Here is a 22,502-nt window from a genome sequence, read left to right as displayed (position 1 = left end):
TGAGTCGGCACTCGGACAGCACTTCGTTACTCTTAAAACAATTATCCCTTGACGAAACAGCGGGTTTTTATTAAAAACCGGGCTTCGCTGGAGCAGCGTTTCCGAGCCGAAAGTTTTTCTTCTCGGAGCCGTCGGGCGCTCCGGGGCTTTCTTCTCGTGATAGGGAGGTTCTCTAGACTTGGGAGGGGTTTAGGGAGGTCAGAGAAGTTAGAGAGAGAAAGAAAGGCTTATGGTGTGAAGAAAATATGAGGAGTTCACCCTTGTATTTATAGGAGTTTTATAGTAAAGTAGTCTCTAAGCTTCGTCCGTAACTTTTGCATACGAGCTCCGTTTTTGTCTGTCTTTTTACCGTTGAGTTCCTATTAATGAGATCTTCAACTTTCATTTAGAACTCGTTGGCTAATTCTCATTCTATCTCGGATTTACAAAACTGTATCGAATTCGTCGCGCTCGAAAAGTAGGGACTAAGCTTCGTCCATAACTTTTGCATACGAGCTCCATTTTTGTCTGTCTTTTTACCGTTGAGTTCCTATTAATGAGATCTTCAACTTTCATTTAGAACTCGTTGGCTAATTCTCATTCTATCTCGGATTTACAAAACTGTATCGAATTCGCCGCGCTCGAAAAGTAGGGACTAAGCTTCGTCCATAACTTTTGCATACGAGCTCTATTTTCGACGTTCTTCATATCCACGCGTTGGTATTTACGAGTACTAAAACTTTCATTTAGATCCCGTCGGCTAAAAATCGACCGATCTAAAATTCAGATTTCGAGCTGTGCACTGCTGTGCTAAATCTTAGAAAAATCATAACTTCCTCATACGAAGTCAGATTTGGGCGTTCTTTTTATCGATGTTCTTAGTTTAACATATATTACGACTTTAGTTTAGATCGCTAAGGCTAAATCTCGCTCTATCGTAAATTCACTATTTACGCTTCCCGGTATCGTGCCGGTTCCGTCGCGAAACTTCAACGGGTCATAACTTCTTCGTTATAACTTGGTTTTCGGCGTTCTTTATATGTACGAAAACCTTGTAATATACTCTACAACTTGGTTAAGATTATTTATTCTAAATAATCTTTTGTCAAAAATTCGTTTTCGACCCCTATTGCCTCTAATTTGACTAGCCCAGATTTGCGGGCGTTACAATTATCTCCCCCTTAGGATGATTACGTCCCGGAATCATCAACGAAACAGGGTCGTATAATGACTCCATACGTCATCTCTTCATCCTAGGTAATAATTATAACTTCTACATTCCTTCAATTCTATCTCTTAAACTCATTGACTGTAAGAGTACTCGATCGTGCACCTGCTCTCTACCTCAGGTTAGACTCCAAATTATGACCTTCAAGTCACAATCTCGATCCTTGCTGGATACGTACTTGAGATAAGTTCTTTTATTACTAATATAGATCGATGTATCATATTCTAATGACCTATCATCGTATGTTGCAACACTTAGACTTAGGTCTCTTAGAGTTAAATTCTAAAACAGACTATGCATTCCTTCATGTTCTAATGTGATATAATCACACTTTAACATTAGGCATTTCTAGCCACCAACTTCTTTAACAACGAGTGCGATACTTCTATTGATCGCTTTGATTTCAACCGTTTGGTTTAAGTCGGACGCTACATCAAACTTGGTTCTCTGAACCACACAACATACTCATCGTAGTCGGACTCGATTCGATATGACCACTAGGGTCGGAATATCAACAATCTTCTTAGTCATTACCGAAACGATGGTAACAACACACTTGAATAAAACGAAATCAATTACTAGCTTCTTGGTAACCTTGTGACTTTCCCTGATCCAAGTGTGAGTCCTGTGTTTCCGGTAGTATAGGCCTCTACTACCATTCACACCTACTCATACTCGTCCCAAGTATTGTCTCGCAGTTTCCCAAGTCACCATGCAGCGAATCAACTTAACACATCAGATAACGAAACAAAGGTTTTATATTATTTCTTGAAATGATTACATATGTGTTCAAGTTCACCCTAGGCTATGCCTCTAATAGGCTACATCATACAATACTATGGCTACTGCATAACTTGATCTTCGGATATGAAGTCCTCATCCTTGATTCCTCGCACGGTTTTCTGCTTCGTCGAGGATCATGTGAAATGCCCTTGGTTTCGGCGGTGCATTTGGTCTTGCAGCTTCGTTTTTCTTTGGACAGTTCTTTGAAATATGCCCATCATTTCCACATTCGTAGCACTTCTTGTTTTCGAATGTACAATCTCTGGAATAGTGACCGGTCCTACCACACTTATAGCACGTCACTTCACCATCGCATCTTCCGAAGTGTTTCTTCTTGCACTTCTCACACCACTTGGCTTCATTCCTTCGGTCGTCCAGGTTAGACTTCGAGAACTTTCCCTTATTATCAGGTCTTGAGGATCCTTCCGACTTCCTCTTCTCACCAACTTCAACTTTCTCCAGACCCTTTTCCCTTATTTGGGTCTCAACATTCTTGGCTGCCCAGATGGCGGCTTTCAAAGTGGTTGCTTGTTTGACCATTGGACCAAAGTCTGCTGGTAATCCATGGGCAAACTTATTGACCTTGGAGAGTTCAGTTGGAACTAGATAAGGAACAAGCTTCATTTTCTCCGTAAAACTTGCAGCATACTCGATGACACTCATCTTTCCCTTCTTTAGATTCTGAAACTCGTTGTTGATTTCCAGAAGATCCTGTTCAGAGCAGTACTGCATTTTTAGCTGCACCAGAAAATCCTCCCATGACATCTTGTTCGCTTCTCCTTTGGGCATCGAATCAGCTAGTAGCTTCCACCAGCTTAGTACTCCAGATTTCAACAGAGGAACCGCGAGAGCGGTCTTTTGCCTGTTGCTGCACTCACAACTCTCAAACATCGTCTCCATCTCGGAGATCCAGTTTATGACTTCCACCGGCGTCGGGCTTCCAGATAGACTCGGTGGTTTGGACGCCATGAAATCCTTGTATTTGCATCCACGTCCATCATTTCTTCCATCCTGGTGGTTTTGCTTAACCATTGGTGGGTTGGCTTGACCAACAGTCCCACTGTAGTTTCCCTCCTCAGTCTGCCCCTCGTTCAACTCGGGCCGTTCGATCTGAATGGTCGCTTCCTCTCGATTTTGCTGGAGCAAACGCCTGGTTTCCTCCATTTGACGATCCAACATCGCTTGGATCATCGCTTGCACTCCGGCCATTGTGACTGGCTCAGCAGTGGCTTCCATCACCGGTATTTGCTCAATCACTGGGGGTTGGTTTCTGTTCCCATTTGCATTTACGTTTCCACTACAGGTTCTTACCATCTTGATCTATACACCTAATGAGGTGAATCTATACCTTTACTTAGGATTGACGTTTAAATCATCCTTATCACTCCGAAACGTTTACATGCTAGTTCTAATATCGTAGTCGTACGTTTAGAATCCTAAACACATAAGGTTTCCAGATCCGGTCGGCAACAGACCATAGATCCGATCAAACTATAGCATAACAAATCATTTAGCACATAAAAGCAATTTAGGCATCATTCCTAAAATAAGCTAGTGCTCACACCTCACAATCATCGCTTAGCATTCTAAGTTTAAGTCTAGAAATAAATCCATATTCCTAGTTCGCTTAAACTAATGCTCTGATACCAACTGTGACATCCCCAAAATCACGGCCAGAAAAGACCGATTTTTTGTTTATGCTTTATAAAAATCAGAGTACTTCATTTTATAAAAATGTTGCGGAATTTGTTCCCAGAAAAACACGATAAATACGTTATTAAAACATTTTCGAAGAAACGTATTTATTTCATTTTAAAACGTTTGGGATGTCATTGTTAATACAGAAACATAAGCATAAACAGAACTTACAATTATTTACACTAGTGATCTACATCTCTTTAAATCTCTCAGTGTAATGTCACTTCATATCGTCACCTGTGATGTAAATAAACTGAGTGCGTCAGCTTGGGAAACCTGGTGAGTACATAGGGTTTTCAACCCACAATAATATAGTTATTATGTTTAAACAATCAAACAATCAACCCAATTACCCATCCCCGTTATCTTCTTTTAGTCTTCCCTAAAGATATTATCTCAAGGGTCATCTCTTATATCATATTTACTTTTCATCTCCTTACATCGTATTTCCTTATATGATTGTTCTTACGAACTTTACCTAAGGATCATCGCCTACATTGCATAGACAATACTAATCCGGGGATTACTCCCTCAATATGTGTCTAGCAAAAGTTAGGGTATCATCGCATGATTACACAGCCACAACATCGCCTGGACTTGTAAATCATGATAAGGGTTAGTTTATCATCGCATGAATACGTAGCCACAACATCGCCTGGACTCGTACTTCATAATAAGGGTTAGACTATCATCGCATGAATACGTAGTTACAACATCGCCTGAACTCGTAATTCATCGCCTACAGGTTGCTAGCCTGCTGGTGTTTCCACGGGGTTGTCTATAATAGTCCGTGGTCGCCATCTATACTCTGGTAGATGACTACATCTCCAAATTGTCGGACAAGGTTGTAGTATCCTACATCACCAATTCATAGTCACCTATCTATCATCACCTATCTCTCATTATTTTATTTCATCACTCACCAACTATTTCATCTACCCATGTTTTATCCCAACATATTTGTAGATATAAAATAAATATACAGTTTAAATCATTTAAAACATGTATAAATCATTCATCCAGCATAGACAACAAGTATTCAAACAATATGCACACATAGCACGTAATTTATATTAAAATACTTCATATCTATGTGTAAGATGAAAGTAACTATGCACTCACTTGTAAGGTGGTGAGTCGGCACTCGGACAGCACTTCGTTACTCTTAAAACAATTATCCCTTGACGAAACAGCGGGTTTTTATTAAAAACCGGGCTTCGCTGGAGCAGCGTTTCCGAGCCGAAAGTTTTTCTTCTCGGAGCCGTCGGGCGCTCCGGGGCTTTCTTCTCGTGATAGGGAGGTTCTCTAGACTTGGGAGGGGTTTAGGGAGGTTAGAGAGAAGTTAGAGAGAGAAAGAAAGGCTTATGGTGTGAAGAAAATATGAGGAGTTCACCCTTGTATTTATAGGAGTTTTATAGTAAAGTAGTCTCTAAGCTTCGTCCGTAACTTTTGCATACGAGCTCCGTTTTTGTCTGTCTTTTTACCGTTGAGTTCCTATTAACGAGATCTTCAACTTTCATTTAGAACTCGTTGGCTAATTCTCATTCTATCTCGGATTTACAAAACTGTATCGAATTCGCCGCGCTCGAAAAGTAGGGACTAAGCTTCGTCCATAACTTTTGCATACGAGCTCCATTTTTGTCTGTCTTTTTACCGTTGAGTTCCTATTAATGAGATCTTCAACTTTCATTTAGAACTCGTTGGCTAATTCTCATTCTATCTCGGATTTACAAAACTGTATCGAATTCGCCGCGCTCGAAAAGTAGGGACTAAGCTTCGTCCATAACTTTTGCATACGAGCTCTATTTTCGACGTTCTTCGTATCCACGCGTTGGTATTTACGAGTACTAAAACTTTCATTTAGATCCCGTCGGCTAAAAATCGACCGATCTAAAATTCAGATTTCGAGTTGTGCACTGCTATGCTAAATCTTAGAAAAATCATAACTTCCTCATACGAAGTCAGATTTGGGCGTTCTTTTTATCGATGTTCTTAGTTTAACATATATTACGACTTTAGTTTAGATCGCTAAGGCTAAATCTCGCTCTATCGTAAATTCACTATTTACGCTTCCCGGTATCGTGCCGGTTCCGTCGCGAAACTTCAACGGGTCATAACTTCTTCGTTATAACTTGGTTTTCGGCGTTCTTTATATGTATGAAAACCTTGTAATATACTCTACAACTTGGTTAAGATTATTTATTCTAAATAATCTTTTGTCAAAAATTCGTTTTCGACCCCTATTGCCTCTAATTTGACTAGCCCAGATTTGCGGGCGTTACAATTATCTCCCCCTTAGGATGATTACGTCCCGGAATCATCAACGAAACAGGGTCGTATAATGACTCCATACGTCATCTCTTCATCCTAGGTAATAATTATAACTTCTACATTCCTTCAATTCTATCTCTTAAACTCATTGACTGTAAGAGTACTCGATCGTGCACCTGCTCTCTACCTCAGGTTAGACTCCAAATTATGACCTTCAAGTCACAATCTCGATCCTTGCTGGATACGTACTTGAGATAAGTTCTTTTATTACTAATATAGATCGATGTATCATATTCTAATGACCTATCATCGTATGTTGCAACACTTAGACTTAGGTCTCTTAGAGTTAAATTCTAAAACAGACTATGCATTCCTTCATGTTCTAATGTGATATAATCACACTTTAACATTAGGCATTTCTAGCCACCAACTTCTTTAACAACGAGTGCGATACTTCTATTGATCGCTTTGATTTCAACCGTTTGGTTTAAGTCGGACGCTACATCAAACTTGGTTCTCTGAACCACACAACATACTCATCGTAGTCGGACTCGATTCGATATGACCACTAGGGTCGGAATATCAACAATCTTCTTAGTCATTACCGAAACGATGGTAACAACACACTTGAATAAAACGAAATCAATTACTAGCTTCTTGGTAACCTTGTGACTTTCCCTGATCCAAGTGTGAGTCCTGTGTTTCCGGTAGTATAGGCCTCTACTACCATTCACACCTACTCATACTCGTCCCAAGTATTGTCTCGCAGTTTCCCAAGTCACCATGCAGCGAATCAACTTAACACATCAGATAACGAAACAAAGGTTTTATATTATTTCTTGAAATGATTACATAGGTGTTCAAGTTCACCCTAGGCTATGCCTCTAATAGGCTACATCATACAATACTATGGCTACTGCATAACTTGATCTTCGGATATGAAGTCCTCATCCTTGATTCCTCGCACGGTTTTCTGCTTCGTCGAGGATCATGTGAAATGCCCTTGGTTTCGGCGGTGCATTTGGTCTTGCAGCTTCGTTTTTCTTTGGACAGTTCTTTGAAATATGCCCATCATTTCCACATTCGTAGCACTTCTTGTTTTCGAATGTACAATCTCTGGAATAGTGACCGGTCCTACCACACTTATAGCACGTCAATTCACCATCGCATCTTCCGAAGTGTTTCTTCTTGCACTTCTCACACCACTTGGCTTCATTCCTTCGGTCGTCCAGGTTAGACTTCGAGAACTTTCCCTTATTATCAGGTCTTGAGGATCCTTCCGACTTCCTCTTCTCACCAACTTCAACTTTCTCCAGACCCTTTTCCCTTATTTGGGTCTCAACATTCTTGGCTGCCCAGATGGCGGCTTTCAAAGTGGTTGCTTGTTTGACCATTGGACCAAAGTCTGCTGGTAATCCATGGGCAAACTTATTGACCTTGGAGAGTTCAGTTGGAACTAGATAAGGAACAAGCTTCATTTTCTCCGTAAAACTTGCAGCATACTCGATGACACTCATCTTTCCCTTCTTTAGATTCTGAAACTCGTTGTTGATTTCCAGAAGATCCTGTTCAGAGCAGTACTGCATTTTTAGCTGCACCAGAAAATCCTCCCATGACATCTTGTTCGCTTCTCCTTTGGGCATCGAATCAGCTAGTAGCTTCCACCAGCTTAGTACTCCAGATTTCAACAGAGGAACCGCGAGAGCGGTCTTTTGCCTGTTGCTACACTCACAACTCTCAAACATCGTCTCCATCTCGGAGATCCAGTTTATGACTTCCACCGGCGTCGGGCTTCCAGATAGACTCGGTGGTTTGGACGCCATGAAATCCTTGTATTTCCATCCACGTCCATCATTTCCTCCATCCTGGTGGTTTTGCTTAACCATTGGTGGGTTGGCTTGACCAACAGTCCCACTGTAGTTTCCCTCCTCAGTCTGCCCCTCGTTCAACTCGGGCCGTTCGATCTGAATGGTCGCTTCCTCTCGATTTTGCTGGAGCAAACGCCTGGTTTCCTCCATTTGACGATCCAACATCGCTTGGATCATCGCTTGCACTCCGGCCATTGTGACTGGCTCAGCAGTGGCTTCCATCACCGGTATTTGCTCAATCACTGGGGGTTGGTTTCTGTTCCCATTTGCATTTACGTTTCCACTACGGGTTCTTACCATCTTGATCTATACACCTAATGAGGTGAATCTAGACCTTTACTTAGGATTGACGTTTAAATCATCCTTATCACTCCGAAACGTTTACATGCTAGTTCTAATATCGTAGTCGTACGTTTAGAATCCTAAACACATAAGGTTTCCAGATCCGGTCGGCAACAGACCATAGATCCGATCAAACTATAGCATAACAAATCATTTAGCACATAAAAGCAACTTAGGCATCATTCCTAAAATAAGCTAGTGCTCACACCTCACAATCATCGCTTAGCATTCTAAGTTTAAGTCTAGAAATAAATCCATATTCCTAGTTCGCTTAAACTAATGCTCTGATACCAACTGTGACATCCCCAAAATCACGGCCAGAAAAGACCGATTTTTTTGTTTATGCTTTATAAAAATCAGAGTACTTCATTTTATAAAAATGTTGCGGAATTTGTTCCCAGAAAAACACGATAAATACGTTATTAAAACATTTTCGAAGAAACGTATTTATTTCATTTTAAAACGTTTGGGATGTCATTGTTAATACAGAAACATAAGCATAAACAGAACTTACAATTATTTACACTAGTGATCTACATCTCTTTAAATCTCTCAGTGTAATGTCACTTCATATCGTCACCTGTGATGTAAATAAACTGAGTGGGTCAGGTTGGGAAACCTGGTGAGTACATAGGGTTTTCAACCCACAATAATATAGTTATTATGTTTAAACAATCAAACAATCAACCCAATTACCCATCCCCGTTATCTTCTTTTAGTCTTCGCTAAAGATATTATCTCAAGGGTCATCTCTTATATCATATTTACTTTTCATCTCCTTACATCGTATTTCCTTATATGATTGTTCTTACGAACTTTACCTAAGGATCATCGCCTACATTGCATAGACAATACTAATCCGGGGATTACTCCCTCAATATGTGTCTAGCAAGAGTTAGGGTATCATCGCATGATTACACAGCCACAACATCGCCTGGACTTGTAAATCATGATAAGGGTTAGTCTATCATCGCATGAATACGTAGCCACAACATCGCCTGGACTCGTACTTCATAATAAGGGTTAGACTATCATCGCATGAATACGTAGCTACAACATCGCCTGAACTCGTAATTCATCGCCTACAGGTTGCTAGCCTGCTGGTGTTTCCACGGGGTTGTCTATAATAGTCCGTGGTCGCCATCTATACTCTGGTAGATGACTACATCTCCAAATTGTCGGACAAGGTTGTAGTATCCTACATCACCAATTCATAGTCACCTATCTATCATCACCTATCTCTCATTATTTTATTTCATCACTCACCAACTATTTCATCTACCCATGTTTTATCCCAACATATTTGTAGATATAAAATAAATATACAGTTTAAATCATTTAAAACATGTATAAATCATTCATCCAGCATAGACAACAAGTATTCAAACAATATGCACACATAGCACGTAATTTATATTAAAATACTTCATATCTATGTGTAAGATGAAAGTAACTATGCACTCACTTGTAAGGTGGTGAGTCGGCACTCGGACAGCACTTCGTTACTCTTAAAACAATTATCCCTTGACGAAACAGCGGGTTTTTATTAAAAACCGGGCTTCGCTGGAGCAGCGTTTCCGAGCCGAAAGTTTTTCTTCTCGGAGCCGTCGGGCGCTCCGGGGCTTTCTTCTCGTGATAGGGAGGTTCTCTAGACTTGGGAGGGGTTTAGGGAGGTTAGAGAGAAGTTAGAGAGAGAAAGAAAGGCTTATGGTGTGAAGAAAATATGAGGAGTTCACCCTTGTATTTATAGGAGTTTTATAGTAAAGTAGTCTCTAAGCTTCGTCCGTAACTTTTGCATACGAGCTCCGTTTTTGTCTGTCTTTTTACCGTTGAGTTCCTATTAATGAGATCTTCAACTTTCATTTAGAACTCGTTGGCTAATTCTCATTCTATCTCGGATTTACAAAACTGTATCGAATTCGCCGCGCTCGAAAAGTATGGACTAAGCTTCGTCCATAACTTTTGCATACGAGCTCCGTTTTTGTCTGTCTTTTTACCGTTGAGTTCCTATTAATGAGATCTTCAACTTTCATTTAGAACTCGTTGGCTAATTCTCATTCTATCTCGGATTTACAAAACTGTATCGAATTCGCCGCGCTCGAAAAGTAGGGACTAAGCTTCGTCCATAACTTTTGCTTACGAGCTCTATTTTCGACGTTCTTCATATCCACGCGTTGGTATTTACGAGTACTAAAACTTTCATTTAGATCCCGTCGGCTAAAAATCGACCGATCTAAAATTCAGATTTCGAGCTGTGCACTGCTATGCTAAATCTTAGAAAAATCATAACTTCCTCATACGAAGTCAAATTTGGGCGTTCTTTTTATCGATGTTCTTAGTTTAACATATTCTACGACTTTAGTTTAGATCGCTAAGGCTAAATCTCGCTCTATCGTAAATTCACTATTTACGCTTCCCGGTATCGTGCCGGTTCCGTCGCGAAACTTCAACGGGTCATAACTTCTTCGTTATAACTTGGTTTTCGGCGTTCTTTATATGTACGAAAACCTTGTAATATACTCTACAACTTGGTTAAGATTATTTATTCTAAATAATCTTTTGTCAAAAATTCATTTTCGACCCCTATTGCCTCTAATTTGACTAGCCCAGATTTGCGGGCGTTACAAATATCTTATATTCTTGAAACGGGGACGTGTGATTTGTAATTTACAAGTCGGTTGCACATTAATAATATGTAAACGCACCAGTAACATGGTGTTATAAAACATATTGTTGTGTGTGATTTGATGAGTGGGTACAAGCGAGCGTTTGATTCGAATTTTATCCGTTCCTTTTACCCAAAGTGGGATAAAAGCGATATTTTCTGGGCCCCTCGATGATTTAGTGATGACACCCCTAAGCACTTGGCCAAGCCGGGACTAAGTTGATGTGTTCAATTGTAGTCTGTTGTCAGTTATAAATCGGAAATCGGGAAACAACACATGAACAGAGAGTATGATTAAAATCCATGTCTCATTTCATACGATATCTAGAATGGAGGAATATATTATCCCTTATCTAAAGGACGCATTACTGATAAGATCAGAGTTGACAGCGGCTTTTGAAAGCTACGATGGCTGATCAGATTCTGAAGTCATATGCAAAATAGTTATTAGACTTATCCAAGTGGGAGACTATTGAATTAGGTGCCTAAGCTCATAACTATTTTGGTATGTACTTGACCCGATTATAAGCATGGTCCTTTTGGGTTGCCTTCACCATAGCAACTGATAGGATGAATTAAGGAGAAAGAGGATTAATTATGATTTATTAATATATTATATGAATAATATATTAAAAGAGAAATCATATTGTTTAATTAATATTGATCAAGAATTAATTTATAATTAATTTTGTGGTCAAAAGAGATTAATTAAATCAAGGGGACTGATATTGTAATTATAAGATAGTTACAGAGTTGGGCTTAAGATCCATAAAGAAGCAATGGACGAATTCTATATGAGAGTCCATATAGAAATCATCCAAGGGGCCTTCTGGAAGGATCTTTGGGCTGCTTAGGGCCTAAGCAGTTGGATTAGGGTTTCCAAGTTGAAAACCCTATTAGTCTCAATTATATAAGGACCCCTAACGCTCCTAAAAATGTGGCTAACACTTCTAAGAGAACCCTAGATGTTTTTGGTGCCTCCTCATCCCTCTCCTAAGTCGTCTTGTTGCTAGTGGTGTTTGTGACTCTATTAGAGGTGCAACATTTGAGGCACTAAGCTTTCATAAGTCAAGATCAAGGAGGTTTGTGATTGTTATTGCTACATAACAATCAAGGTAATGATTTTAACCCTAATCACATGTCAATTTCAGATTAGTATGCTAGTCAATTAAGGTTTATTGTTTTGGTATTCAATGTTGTATGTTTAATTAGAAAAACCTAGATCAAAGCAATTAGGGTTGCATGAACACCATAGGAATGATGTTATGCTCATAACCCATCAAGATATAGGTGATCTTAATTATTTTCTTGGTGTTTCTGTAGGTCGAGAATCTCATGGCATGTTCTTATCACAACAGAAATATGCTCTCAAAATCCTTACTAGAGCAAACATGCTTAACTACAAACATGTTAGAACTCCATCTGACACATTGACCTAGATGGATGACACTGGACAGCATGTCTCTTATTCGACTTTGTATCGCAGTCTTGCAGGTGTACTATAATATCTAACATTCACTAGGCCAGATCTCACATACGCAGTTCAACAGATATGTTTATTAATGCATGATCCTGGATACTGTGTGTTCCTTGGCCAGAACCAATTATCATGGTCATCTAAATGCCAAGGTACTATATCTCGATCTAGTGCTGCAGCAGAATATCATGGGGTTGCAAATGTTGTCACTGAAACCTCCTAGATTCGCAATCTTCTCCTGGAGCTTCACTACCCCACCACTAGAGTCACTATTGTCTATTGTGATAATGTTAGTGTAGTCTACCTGTCCAACAATCATGTTCAACACCAATGGACAAAACACATTGAGATTGATATTCACTTTGTTCGTAACAAAGTGGCATTGGGTCAAATTCGAGTTCTACACGTTCCGTCTTCCTCTCAATATGCAGACATCTTCATCAAAGGGCTTCCTTCATCTCTATTTTTGGATTTCAGATCCAGTTTGAATATTCATCAGCTACTTCCCGTTCAAATTGCAGGGAAGGGGTGTTAATGTGTATTATGTTGTTTATATTATTTTGATTCTGTATTATTAGGCCCATATTGGTTTGTGTATTCTGGCCCTATACTTGTATTATGTACTATATATTGTTGATTAATGAGAAGGGATCGTTTTATGGGAAATATATCAATTGTCAAAAAAAACAATAAATTATGTGGAACTTAAACTTTAAAAGAATATTGTATATTACAAAAAATATTGCTTAAACTTCTGCCTTAACACTCGACTTTAAACCCTGGTTATTAAACATTTCATAGAACTCAACTATTTTTCCTACAATGTATTGAACTTTACAAATTTTAATGGAAAATTTATTTAAATTTATAAAAATTTCAATTTCCCACTAAAAGTTCAATGATCATTGAACTTAATATGCATTGAATGTTAACCCAACATCTCATTGTGATTAGGTTTGATCCATTAGTTGTCAATTATACATTCCACCTCATTCAAGTCTTCCACCAAAATATGCATTGTTGATGTTTTTATATTAAAGTTATCTTGTTTTCATGGTTAATACTTAATAGTTGCAATAAAAAATCATCTTCTTTACGTTGGACCGAATGGTGTTGTAATTCTCTTTTCGACTTCTTTTATGTACTTCTAGTTTATTACTCGCTTTATTTCTTTTAATATAGTCTCGGCCATTAAAAATGTACTAAGTTGTAACTATTAAAGAATTTTTTTTGTTAATCAGTGTAGAAAAAAGGGGATGACTTTTATAATAAAAATGTTAGAAAATGACATCTTTGTCTTCGTGTTTGTAGGTTTTAGTTTAAAGGAAATGTCTAATTTGCGAAAAACTCAATCTATAAACGGATTTATTTATTTATTTATTTATTTTTTGAACAACAAATATTTCATTAAAGAAAAAACAAAAGCTTAAACAAGACGTTCAAGACAAATTTCATGAAAAACAAGATAAATGATAACCACACCACATATGCCAGTTAAGAGCATTAAATTTAGATCTATTCTTAATCCAATTAAATGTAAGCATGTTAATATCATTAGCAATCGCCATTGTAGATCGCCTCTCAAAAACTTGCGTGTCTAGCTTTCCATAGCTTTCCAGATCATCCAAATGGTGCAATAGATTAATGACAACTTCAAATTTTGTGTCTTTTTTTCACTGTTAACCTGATTGAGCATCATTTCCAAATCAAGAGATGAAAAGGGTTGTGTTGTAGGGCGGGATTCCTTGACATATTGTGTTATAATTAGGTGGTCTTATTTGCCGAATAATATCATATTAAATCTTTCCCATATGAAAATAATAATAATAATAATAAATAAATAAATAAAACTTGTGGTTATTAACACTTTAGTCTTAAAGTCAACAATATTAATTGATGATGTTGTGATGAATCAAATTTGAAATTGTTTTGCCTTCTATCTAGGGTCATTAATCGGAATTAAACAAGGTTGAAATTGATATGCACAAGAAGAAAGTGTAACTACACTTTAATATGGTATGAAAACAACCATTCTTCGTGGTAAAAACATGAAAAATACAAACACTATTTTGTCGTGACCGTTCAAAAAAATCACATTTTAACTACTCGTGAATGATAGTTGCCTTCATGGTAATAACATGGAAAGCATAATTCTTGAAACAGTGGTTTCTATCATAGTTGTGTATACGACACTAAGATCTATAAATTTGAAACATTCAAATCAACTAGTGAATATTTATTATGACGTCATTCCCTATGACGATGTAAAAATTTCATTCACAATAATTTCACGGCCTATTTATGTTAAAGTTGAAAGAATAGTGGTTGTAAAACTGTTGGATACATATAACATCGACATTGGGAAAATGGATCACAAATTTGTGATCGTTATTTACGGTCTAGGGTGTTTGAACTTCTAACACGTACATTGGAAAAAAGGATCGTGCGTGTGCAGTAAAAAAATCGCAATTTAAATGGTCATTTTGTTTGTCTTTTAAAATTTAAATTTGTTGGATGACATGACCTTCAAATATGGTTATTTCAATGAACTAACTTTATAGTTTAAGTTATATTTTATTGGATGTATGTTGGGGTTCAAGGGTGAGAGCTATCATGGTTTCCAATTTTCGAAGTCATGGATTCTTTATCTGCAAGTCCTCATCTTTGTTCAATCCGGGAATTCACCGATTAGCTAGCATTCGAGTATCAAATTTTCATCAAATATGGATTGTTTTGTCATCCCTAATCTAGACTATATGTGTTATGGATTAAAATTTAGGACATACGCAATCTATAAGAACATAATGGATTGTTATATGAGCATTTTCATTTTATACAACTACAAGTTTAACATTTAATTCCTACAATGTGTTTAACTATATATAGTTCAGCGGATTATTTTTAATGTTTTTTTTTCATTAAACAATTTAATGTCTTTTAAAGTGTTTGAGATTTTATTTAAAAAAATTAATTGGCTTTTTGACTTTTTGAAAAGTCATTAAGTTCAAAATCAATGTTTGGCAATATAAAAATAACTTTTAAAACTTTACATAACCTTTAAAAAAATGAGACTTTAATAAGTTAGATTCTTATTTTTAAAAACATCTTACTATCATAAACCAATAAGTTATTTTGTTTAAAAATCATTTTTATATTAAAATGAAATCTCAACACCCTCTTAATCTATTAAATGTAAATCAATTTTAAGTAAATCAATAATTTGATTAACCTGTATGATAATTTAAAGAATGATTAAAAATGGAGGCCCTTAGGGAATGGAAGAATTTGCCACCCAAGCCTTCTTAAACGAGATTAGTTCGTTAATATACTGCCACGCCAGCAAAATGTGCGAATTAGAATCTGACAAGTCAGCAAGCTTCCCAACACGTACGGACCTGGCAATATAGGCCCCGAAATTTTTTATTATTTTTTTGTATTAATTTTTCACTCACTTACTATATATGCAGAGACACAGGTGCACCTATACATACAGATCGTTGTATGCAATTCGTTCTCTCCATCTCTCTCACCATTGCTCTCTGTTTCTCTCTCTAAATCTCCACAAGTTTTTTAGGCGGAGGTAGTATCAATCACCGACTGGCCGTCGTTATATCCCGGAGGGAAAAGGCCTTATAGTTTTATTTTGTGTAGCTGTAAGAGAGAGGATGGCGCCGGCATCCGGCGTTTCTTCATCTTTAGATCGCGTCCCAACGATGATGCCGGTACAGCCGGGGATGATCATGCCTGGGGCGTTTGCGAAGGACGCAATTATTTCGTGGTTCCGGGGGGAGTTTGCGGCAGCGAACGCGATCATTGACGCTCTGTGTGGCCACCTCTCTCAATTAGAGGGCGGAAGATGTGAGTACGAGACTGTTTTCGCTGCTATACACCAGCGTAGACTAAATTGGATCCCAATTCTTCAGATGCAGAAGTATTTTTCCATCGCCGACGTTACTGCGGAGCTTCAGAAGGTGATTGAGGAGAAGACGAGATTGGGAGGCATTGATAAAATCGAAGAAATCAATGTTTCTTCTCCGGTGGAAGAGAAAAACCTCGAGATTTCGCTTGAGTGCACTGAAAGCAATGGAAATGGCGATGCTGAGGTTATTGATGAAGATTTTAGCAGAGACGATTCACCAAACAGTGAGATCACCGATACAGGTAACACAATTTTTTTCATTATTTACATTTACGTTAATAGTTTTGAATTTGATCTCTGCCTCTATATACATATACATAATAGATTATCTCCTTATGATCTCTTATAGTGGATCAGTCAATTTCTAATTGCAAACTCTGCGACACATTAGATCTCGCTCCCCTGTTTCTTATGCTATATGTAAATTTCCTAATAATTGATCATATTTCTTAATTTCTACCTTATATAAATTCACATACATGTTCCTGAGATACACACATATGGATGCATGTACAACCATAGATAATTTTTCCACGGAAAGTGAAGTGCCAGAGCATCTAGCACGGGTGCCTTGTTACTTCATTGATTTTTTCAATTTAATATCCATTTACAAATTACATCCAAAAAGATAGATTCATGTGATGTCTTTTAGAATTTTCAATTGTGAGGGCTCTGTCTCATGTCCTTTGCATTGACCAAATTTACGACGTAAATGTCTCCATCCTATCTGTCACTCTCTCCATCAACGGAAGAGACAAGATCGTTAATGTTCATTCGATCGAATTGACTGTATCTGGCTACCTGCTATGACTTGATAGAAGTGAGCATTTCGAGGTCTTGCTTCAATCTAAAATGGTGTGAGCAATATACAGTTAGTTTGGGGAGTAGCGAAGCGTTCTAAAAAGCAATGGGCCGATTTCCTGGGGATGTGTGGAGGTCCATTTACTACCACCTTGGCATTTGGCACCTTTCTTATGACAAAACCCAATTATTTTCACATCGAGTAGTTTCTGTTTACATAAATAATGATTTTTAAATCAAAATATTCTGTCAGACTGGTAAAAATCTTTGGTTTTCTTTATTTAAACGGAATAATAAAAATAAATATCAAATTATATACTAGAATAATAGGCGTAAAGTTTTAATAAATATTCTGTTGTTTTGGATGAATATGTTGACATAATTTAATCTGACAAATTGAAATAGTTCAGGCCGTTGTGATATCAAATTAATAGTAAAGTTTTGAAGTAGGAAAGATTGGGAGTTTGGCTGCAGTTCCAGATCCGTTATAACGGAAGTCGCCACATGCGACTGCTTTTTGGGGGTACTGTTTGAATTTTGTCATTGGATGCTAATCCCAAGGCAATGCCGAATGCTTTGTAAACTCAGTTGTGTATTTTGAATGGACCGAGTAGCTCTTCCACTATCGATGGTCTATTTTTTTTTAGAAAAATAAATATTGTTTCCCCATCGAGTTTTTTTTAACTGTGATTTTATTTTAAAACCTAAAGTTAAAGCTTGTATTTTTTTAGGCTTAATTGCATAAAAGACGTTACACCAACTGTTTTTTGTATATGATCTATTTTTTTACTAGCTAACTTGTCGTTTTGTGATTTTATTTTAAAGCCTGAAGTTGAAATATTTTTTTGTATATGATCTATTTTTTAAGGCTTAATTGCATAAAAATGATTCGCATAACTTTTCGTTTTTTATTTTACACGGTAAGGTAGACAAAAATTACATTTTTTTGACAATTGGTCAAAATTTTGTTTCATTGGCATTTGGCGCAAATAGACAATTAAATGTTATTTGCATAAAAGTCACAAATATTCTAGTACACATTTTTCTCTGGAAATGATGTTTTACCAAATAAAAATTTTAAACGGGATAAAAAGGCAAAAGGTGAAAGTTCATGACTTTATTCCGTCTTTTGGTTCAGAATGTAATAATAATAATAATAATAATAATAATAATAATAATAATAATAATAATAATAATAATAATAAAACTTATGCGAATATGTCTTGTGACGTTTTTTCATTATTAGAACTTATTTTAATGGGCATCACGAAATCTATCTCAAGGGTTGAAATAAAAGCTTAGGCAAGATGCTCGAAATCCCTAACTTATATTCGTTTTAGAGGTCTGTTAATTAAATATTCCGGACAAGCAAAAAAAAGCCTGAAGATGCTGATATAAATCTGTATTTATAGCAGGTGTTACCCAACAAATGGATAAGTATCACAAATGACAATTAAAAACTGTTTATACGTATTTTCGAAATCAAATCTAGTTTCAGTAGCAATCAGTGCATACATTTTAGTTGAGCTACTTTCAGTTCACCTTCTGGAATATTTACAATTACATTTTTGTAGGATCTCAAAAAGTTTATTGGTTATGTGTGGTGTGTTTTACTACAGGATCTCAAGAGGTTCATTATTTAGCAGAAACCAAGGAAGAAAACAAGGAGCTAATATGCTCAAATCAAGAACAACAACAAAAAGAAGACTGGGAGGCTCGGCGTGCTAAGATCAAGCTGACAAAAGGGTTCGTAGCCAAGGAGTCTGTAAAAGGACATATGGCGAGTTCCTTTTTTACAGTTTCAATTTATAATCTTAAAAACACAGACAGTTCATAATAATCCATATATAAGATCTTAACAATGTGTATTTGGAATTTGAGCTACAGGTGAATGTTGTAAGAGGTTTGAAGTTGTATGAAGACATACTTAACGACACTGAGCTCTCCAAGTTAAATGACTATGTGAACCAACTACGAGTTGCTGGCCAAAACGGACAACTCTCAGGTCAGACGTTTATCAAGTACAACCAGCAGTCAAAGGCAATCAAGCGAGAGCTCATTCAGTTTGGTGCTCCTATTTTTGGTCAAATAAAAGATGACGCCACAACCAAATCCCAAAATAGTAAGCTCCTCATCTTCAATTTCTTTAAATGGTACAGTCAACATCAACATGCATGACAATTAATTATTAACATTGCATGTTTAATTTTATATATATAGGCCACATGGAGCCAATTCCCGCCCCTCTTGAAAACATCATCGACAATCTGATTCAATGTCATCTGATTTCTGAAAACAGACGACCAAACAGTTGCATCGTTAGCTTTTTTGATGAGGTATAATTAAATCTAAACATGTACTATATGTTAATTTACAATAATAATACATAAGCTTTACTTGTTCTTTTTTATATATACAGGGTGAATTTTCACAGCCTTTCTTAAAACCACCTCATCTAGAACAACCTATTTCCACTCTTCTTCTTTCCGAATCAACAATGGGTTTCGGGCGTACTCTAGTCTGCGACAACGATGGAAACTATAAAGGATCACTCATGCTCTCCCTAAAGCAAGGGTAAGCACATACCATAATTTCAAATTGCATAATATAGATAATAATGTTTCTTATTTTGTAAACACAGATCCCTGTTAGTGATGAGGGGAAACAGCGCTGACATGGCTCGCCACGTCATGTGTCAATCTCCAACTAAGCGAATCAGCGTCACCTTCTTTAAAGTACGAATCACAGACACCTGTGAGAACACATCATCAGCAATGACAGTGTGGCAACCAAGTGTTCCAAATCATGTACCGGCTGGAACACTTGAAGGCTGTGATCATAGGACAGGTGTCGTTTCCAAATGGGGCGTAGGCGTCCTTCGTGCTCCACAACTGCTTATGTTAGCACCAGTCCGTCCAATGGTGATGACCCCGAGAAGGTTACCCCGTGGCGGCACCGGAGTTTTCTTACCGTGGACTGTCGGGTCAAGAAAACCCGCAAAACATCTACCTCCTCGTGCACAACGAGGTCGTCTTCTTGTAGCTGAAACACATAGAGCGGACCCCACCTCCGATTTAGGCATCAGTGTTGCTTAATTAAAATTTAAACCCATGTTTTTCTATTAGCAGCACTTAAAATTTCACATTAGAATTGGCATTAATTCGTTATTAATTAAATAGACTTTTATTAGTTTATAGGCAGTTTAGTTTTTTTCTTTTTTTCTTTTTGTTTTTTTCTTGAAGAAAAAAAAAAGTGTGAATCTATATCTATAATCTATAATATTCTATATTAGTCTTCAAAACATTCTTAACTACTTTCTACAAAATATTAATTAGACTAAACTCTTTAACTTAACTAACATGATTAAGGTCATGAAATTTTAACATGTTGGCTTCACACTTGGACTTGCACATACATTCCTCCATTCCAACATATGCAAGATTCTTTTCTGATAACTTGATGATCAGAAGATTAACATGGACGACACCACACTGGATTCCATCCTTGGCACTTGGCAGGTAGTTAACCAAACCCATTCACTCGGTTTCGGTTCTTGCTTTTTTATGAATCAAACAAAACAATGACTCATTAATTATGGTGATTATTCTTCGAGGATATGATTTTTGGAGCGATAAAGATCATAGGGGGCCCACAAGTGATCAACAGTGCAAGGTTTCCTGGAGTCTAATCTCAACCATGGTTTACCTTTCCCACTCCAATGAAGCAAACTAATTGGACCAGGGTGCAAACTCCTACATTTTCCTTCAATGTTATCACCACCCAACCCATGCTGGTTCCATCTATGGTCAATCCCTTTAATATTCCCAGCCAAAACAAGCAAAAAAGGTGGCAACGAACCTAAATGATATATCCTTTTCTGCTTTTGAACCACCATCCATTTTTCCACTTTATATGAATACCTTCCTTTTCTCCATTTCAACACATCAACAACCATAACCCCCGTGTTAAAATAACACGCTTTTCGACCCTTAAACGTTTTCACCAACTCCGGATCCCTCCAGAAGTTATTCGTGAAATATCTCGTGAAATTCGCTTGGCAATATTCCGGTGCAGCAAGCACCTTCTCCTCCAACTCAACTCTCCATAACTTCTCCACGTCATCAACCGTTATAATATCCGAATCCAAATAAATCACACGCTTCACATTCATCGGCAATATATCCCCTAAATAAACTCTCGCGTAGTTCAACGGTTGATCAAGCGCTTGTCGTATCGACTTCGATATCTTCCCCTTTACACGATTCGAATCGAATTTATAAACTTTAAACCTCAGATACGGGAACGTCGTTTTGATGTTTTTATATATTTCTTCGTCGTAATGCGACCATAAGAAATGAAAATAAACATTTTCGGGACAAAACGAGTGCTGCAAGATGGACAAAACAGCCGCCATGGTCCCGCGGAGGTAGTTGTAGTCGAGAGTCATGGCGATGTGTATACGGGTGTTTGTACAGGTGTCGCCGTTGCGGAAGGCGGGGGCTTCCCGGAAAACGGGGAGAGCTTTTGAGCGTTTTCTGGTGAGGCTGAGGCGGATGTTGGTGGTGGCAGCAGTGGTTGTTAGGAGGATTAAGGTGATGATTAAGAATAGAGACAGGAGGCCGATGAGGGGAGAGAGAGAAAAGATTCTCCGAATGGCCATCCTGTCTTTGGTATTACATTACAGGATGGTGTGTCAAACCCAAGATGGTGTACGAAATTATTTGGGGAAATGATTTGATTTGAAGCAGCCATTTGAGGCTGGTTAAGAGAAAGTTTAGGGGATTTTTATCCAATTTTATTGATAAAAATGGAGGTGATATATTCATTTGTGAGGAAGACAAGATTATTCGGAAAAATATATATAAGTGGTGACTTTTTAGCCAACGTGCAATCTGTATAAATATAATTTCCCTAGTTAGGAAAGTCAACGGTTGTCAATTGAGCCATATATTGAAGTTGCAAAAATTAAACTAATGAAGATTTTTAAGGGTTTTAGTGAAATTCAAAATTCAAAATCATGCCTAAAATTTCAATTTATAGCATTTTAAAGCTATAAATAACCGTAAGAAGATAATGCAAGATCAAGCAAAGAGTTTACATAGGCAGGTCATAATACTACAGTGTGATCAGGGATGAATCCATGATTAGAAAATGGTAATGGGTAAAAATATGTTGCCAAAAGTAATTTTCACCTTTTAAGTTCGTTGTCGGTTGATGGAGTGATCGATATTGCTACGATTTCATAGCTTTGTAGGTTTTTCCATCATTAAGTGTTTGTTCCTTCAATTGGTTGATGAAATTCTTGGCCAATTTGGTTGAAATGCGTGAATTTAGGTTGAAAAGGAAGTTGAAAATTAAGTTTTGCAAGGAGAGGTAGAGGAAGTAGAAGATGGGTCGCCGACGAGTGGAATGGGATCACATTAGCCATACTTGTACGTAGTATTTTACAGCAATGCCCCATCGCTGGCAAA

General features: G+C 37.5%; 2 protein-coding genes across 2 annotated transcripts; one reads left to right on the top strand and one right to left on the bottom strand.

Moving 5' to 3' along the window:
* The first annotated feature begins 15,789 nt into the window (after window positions 1-15,789).
* LOC111897856 (RNA demethylase ALKBH10B) lies at window positions 15,790-20,225 on the top strand. The gene is made up of 6 exons (XM_023893796.3): window positions 15,790-16,472; window positions 18,651-18,811; window positions 18,919-19,153; window positions 19,252-19,367; window positions 19,451-19,605; window positions 19,673-20,225. Exons 1-6 carry the CDS (start codon window positions 15,977-15,979, stop codon window positions 20,124-20,126), a joined length of 1,617 nt encoding a protein of 538 aa, XP_023749564.1. The 5' UTR covers window positions 15,790-15,976; the 3' UTR covers window positions 20,127-20,225.
* Window positions 20,226-20,619: 394 nt separating this feature from the next.
* On the bottom strand, window positions 20,620-21,851 carry LOC111897857 (probable galacturonosyltransferase-like 4). The gene has a single exon (XM_023893797.3). It carries the CDS (start codon window positions 21,689-21,691, stop codon window positions 20,633-20,635), a length of 1,059 nt encoding a protein of 352 aa, XP_023749565.1. The 5' UTR covers window positions 21,692-21,851; the 3' UTR covers window positions 20,620-20,632.
* Window positions 21,852-22,502: the final 651 nt, after the last annotated feature.

Source organism: Lactuca sativa, chromosome 8 (assembly GCF_002870075.4).
Source record: "Lactuca sativa cultivar Salinas chromosome 8, Lsat_Salinas_v11, whole genome shotgun sequence".
NCBI lineage: Eukaryota > Viridiplantae > Streptophyta > Magnoliopsida > Asterales > Asteraceae > Lactuca > Lactuca sativa.
The sequence above is the reverse complement of the archived record's forward strand: the minus strand, read 5'-3'. Positions and strand labels throughout refer to the sequence as shown.

What these genes read in the sequence shown, in the direction of transcription:
- LOC111897856 (XM_023893796.3), top strand. Translation starts at nt 15,977, where the DNA reads ATGGCGCCGGCATCCGGCGTTTCTTCATCTTTAGATCGCGTCCCAACG. An exon ending in CAGTGAGATCACCGATACAG is followed by an intron (nt 16,473 to 18,650) that starts GTAACACAATTT and finishes GTTTTACTACAG; the next exon opens with GATCTCAAGAGGTTCATTAT. An exon ending in AGTCTGTAAAAGGACATATG is followed by an intron (nt 18,812 to 18,918) that starts GCGAGTTCCTTT and finishes TTTGAGCTACAG; the next exon opens with GTGAATGTTGTAAGAGGTTT.
- LOC111897857 (XM_023893797.3), bottom strand. Translation starts at nt 21,691, where the DNA reads ATGGCCATTCGGAGAATCTTTTCTCTCTCTCCCCTCATCGGCCTCCTG.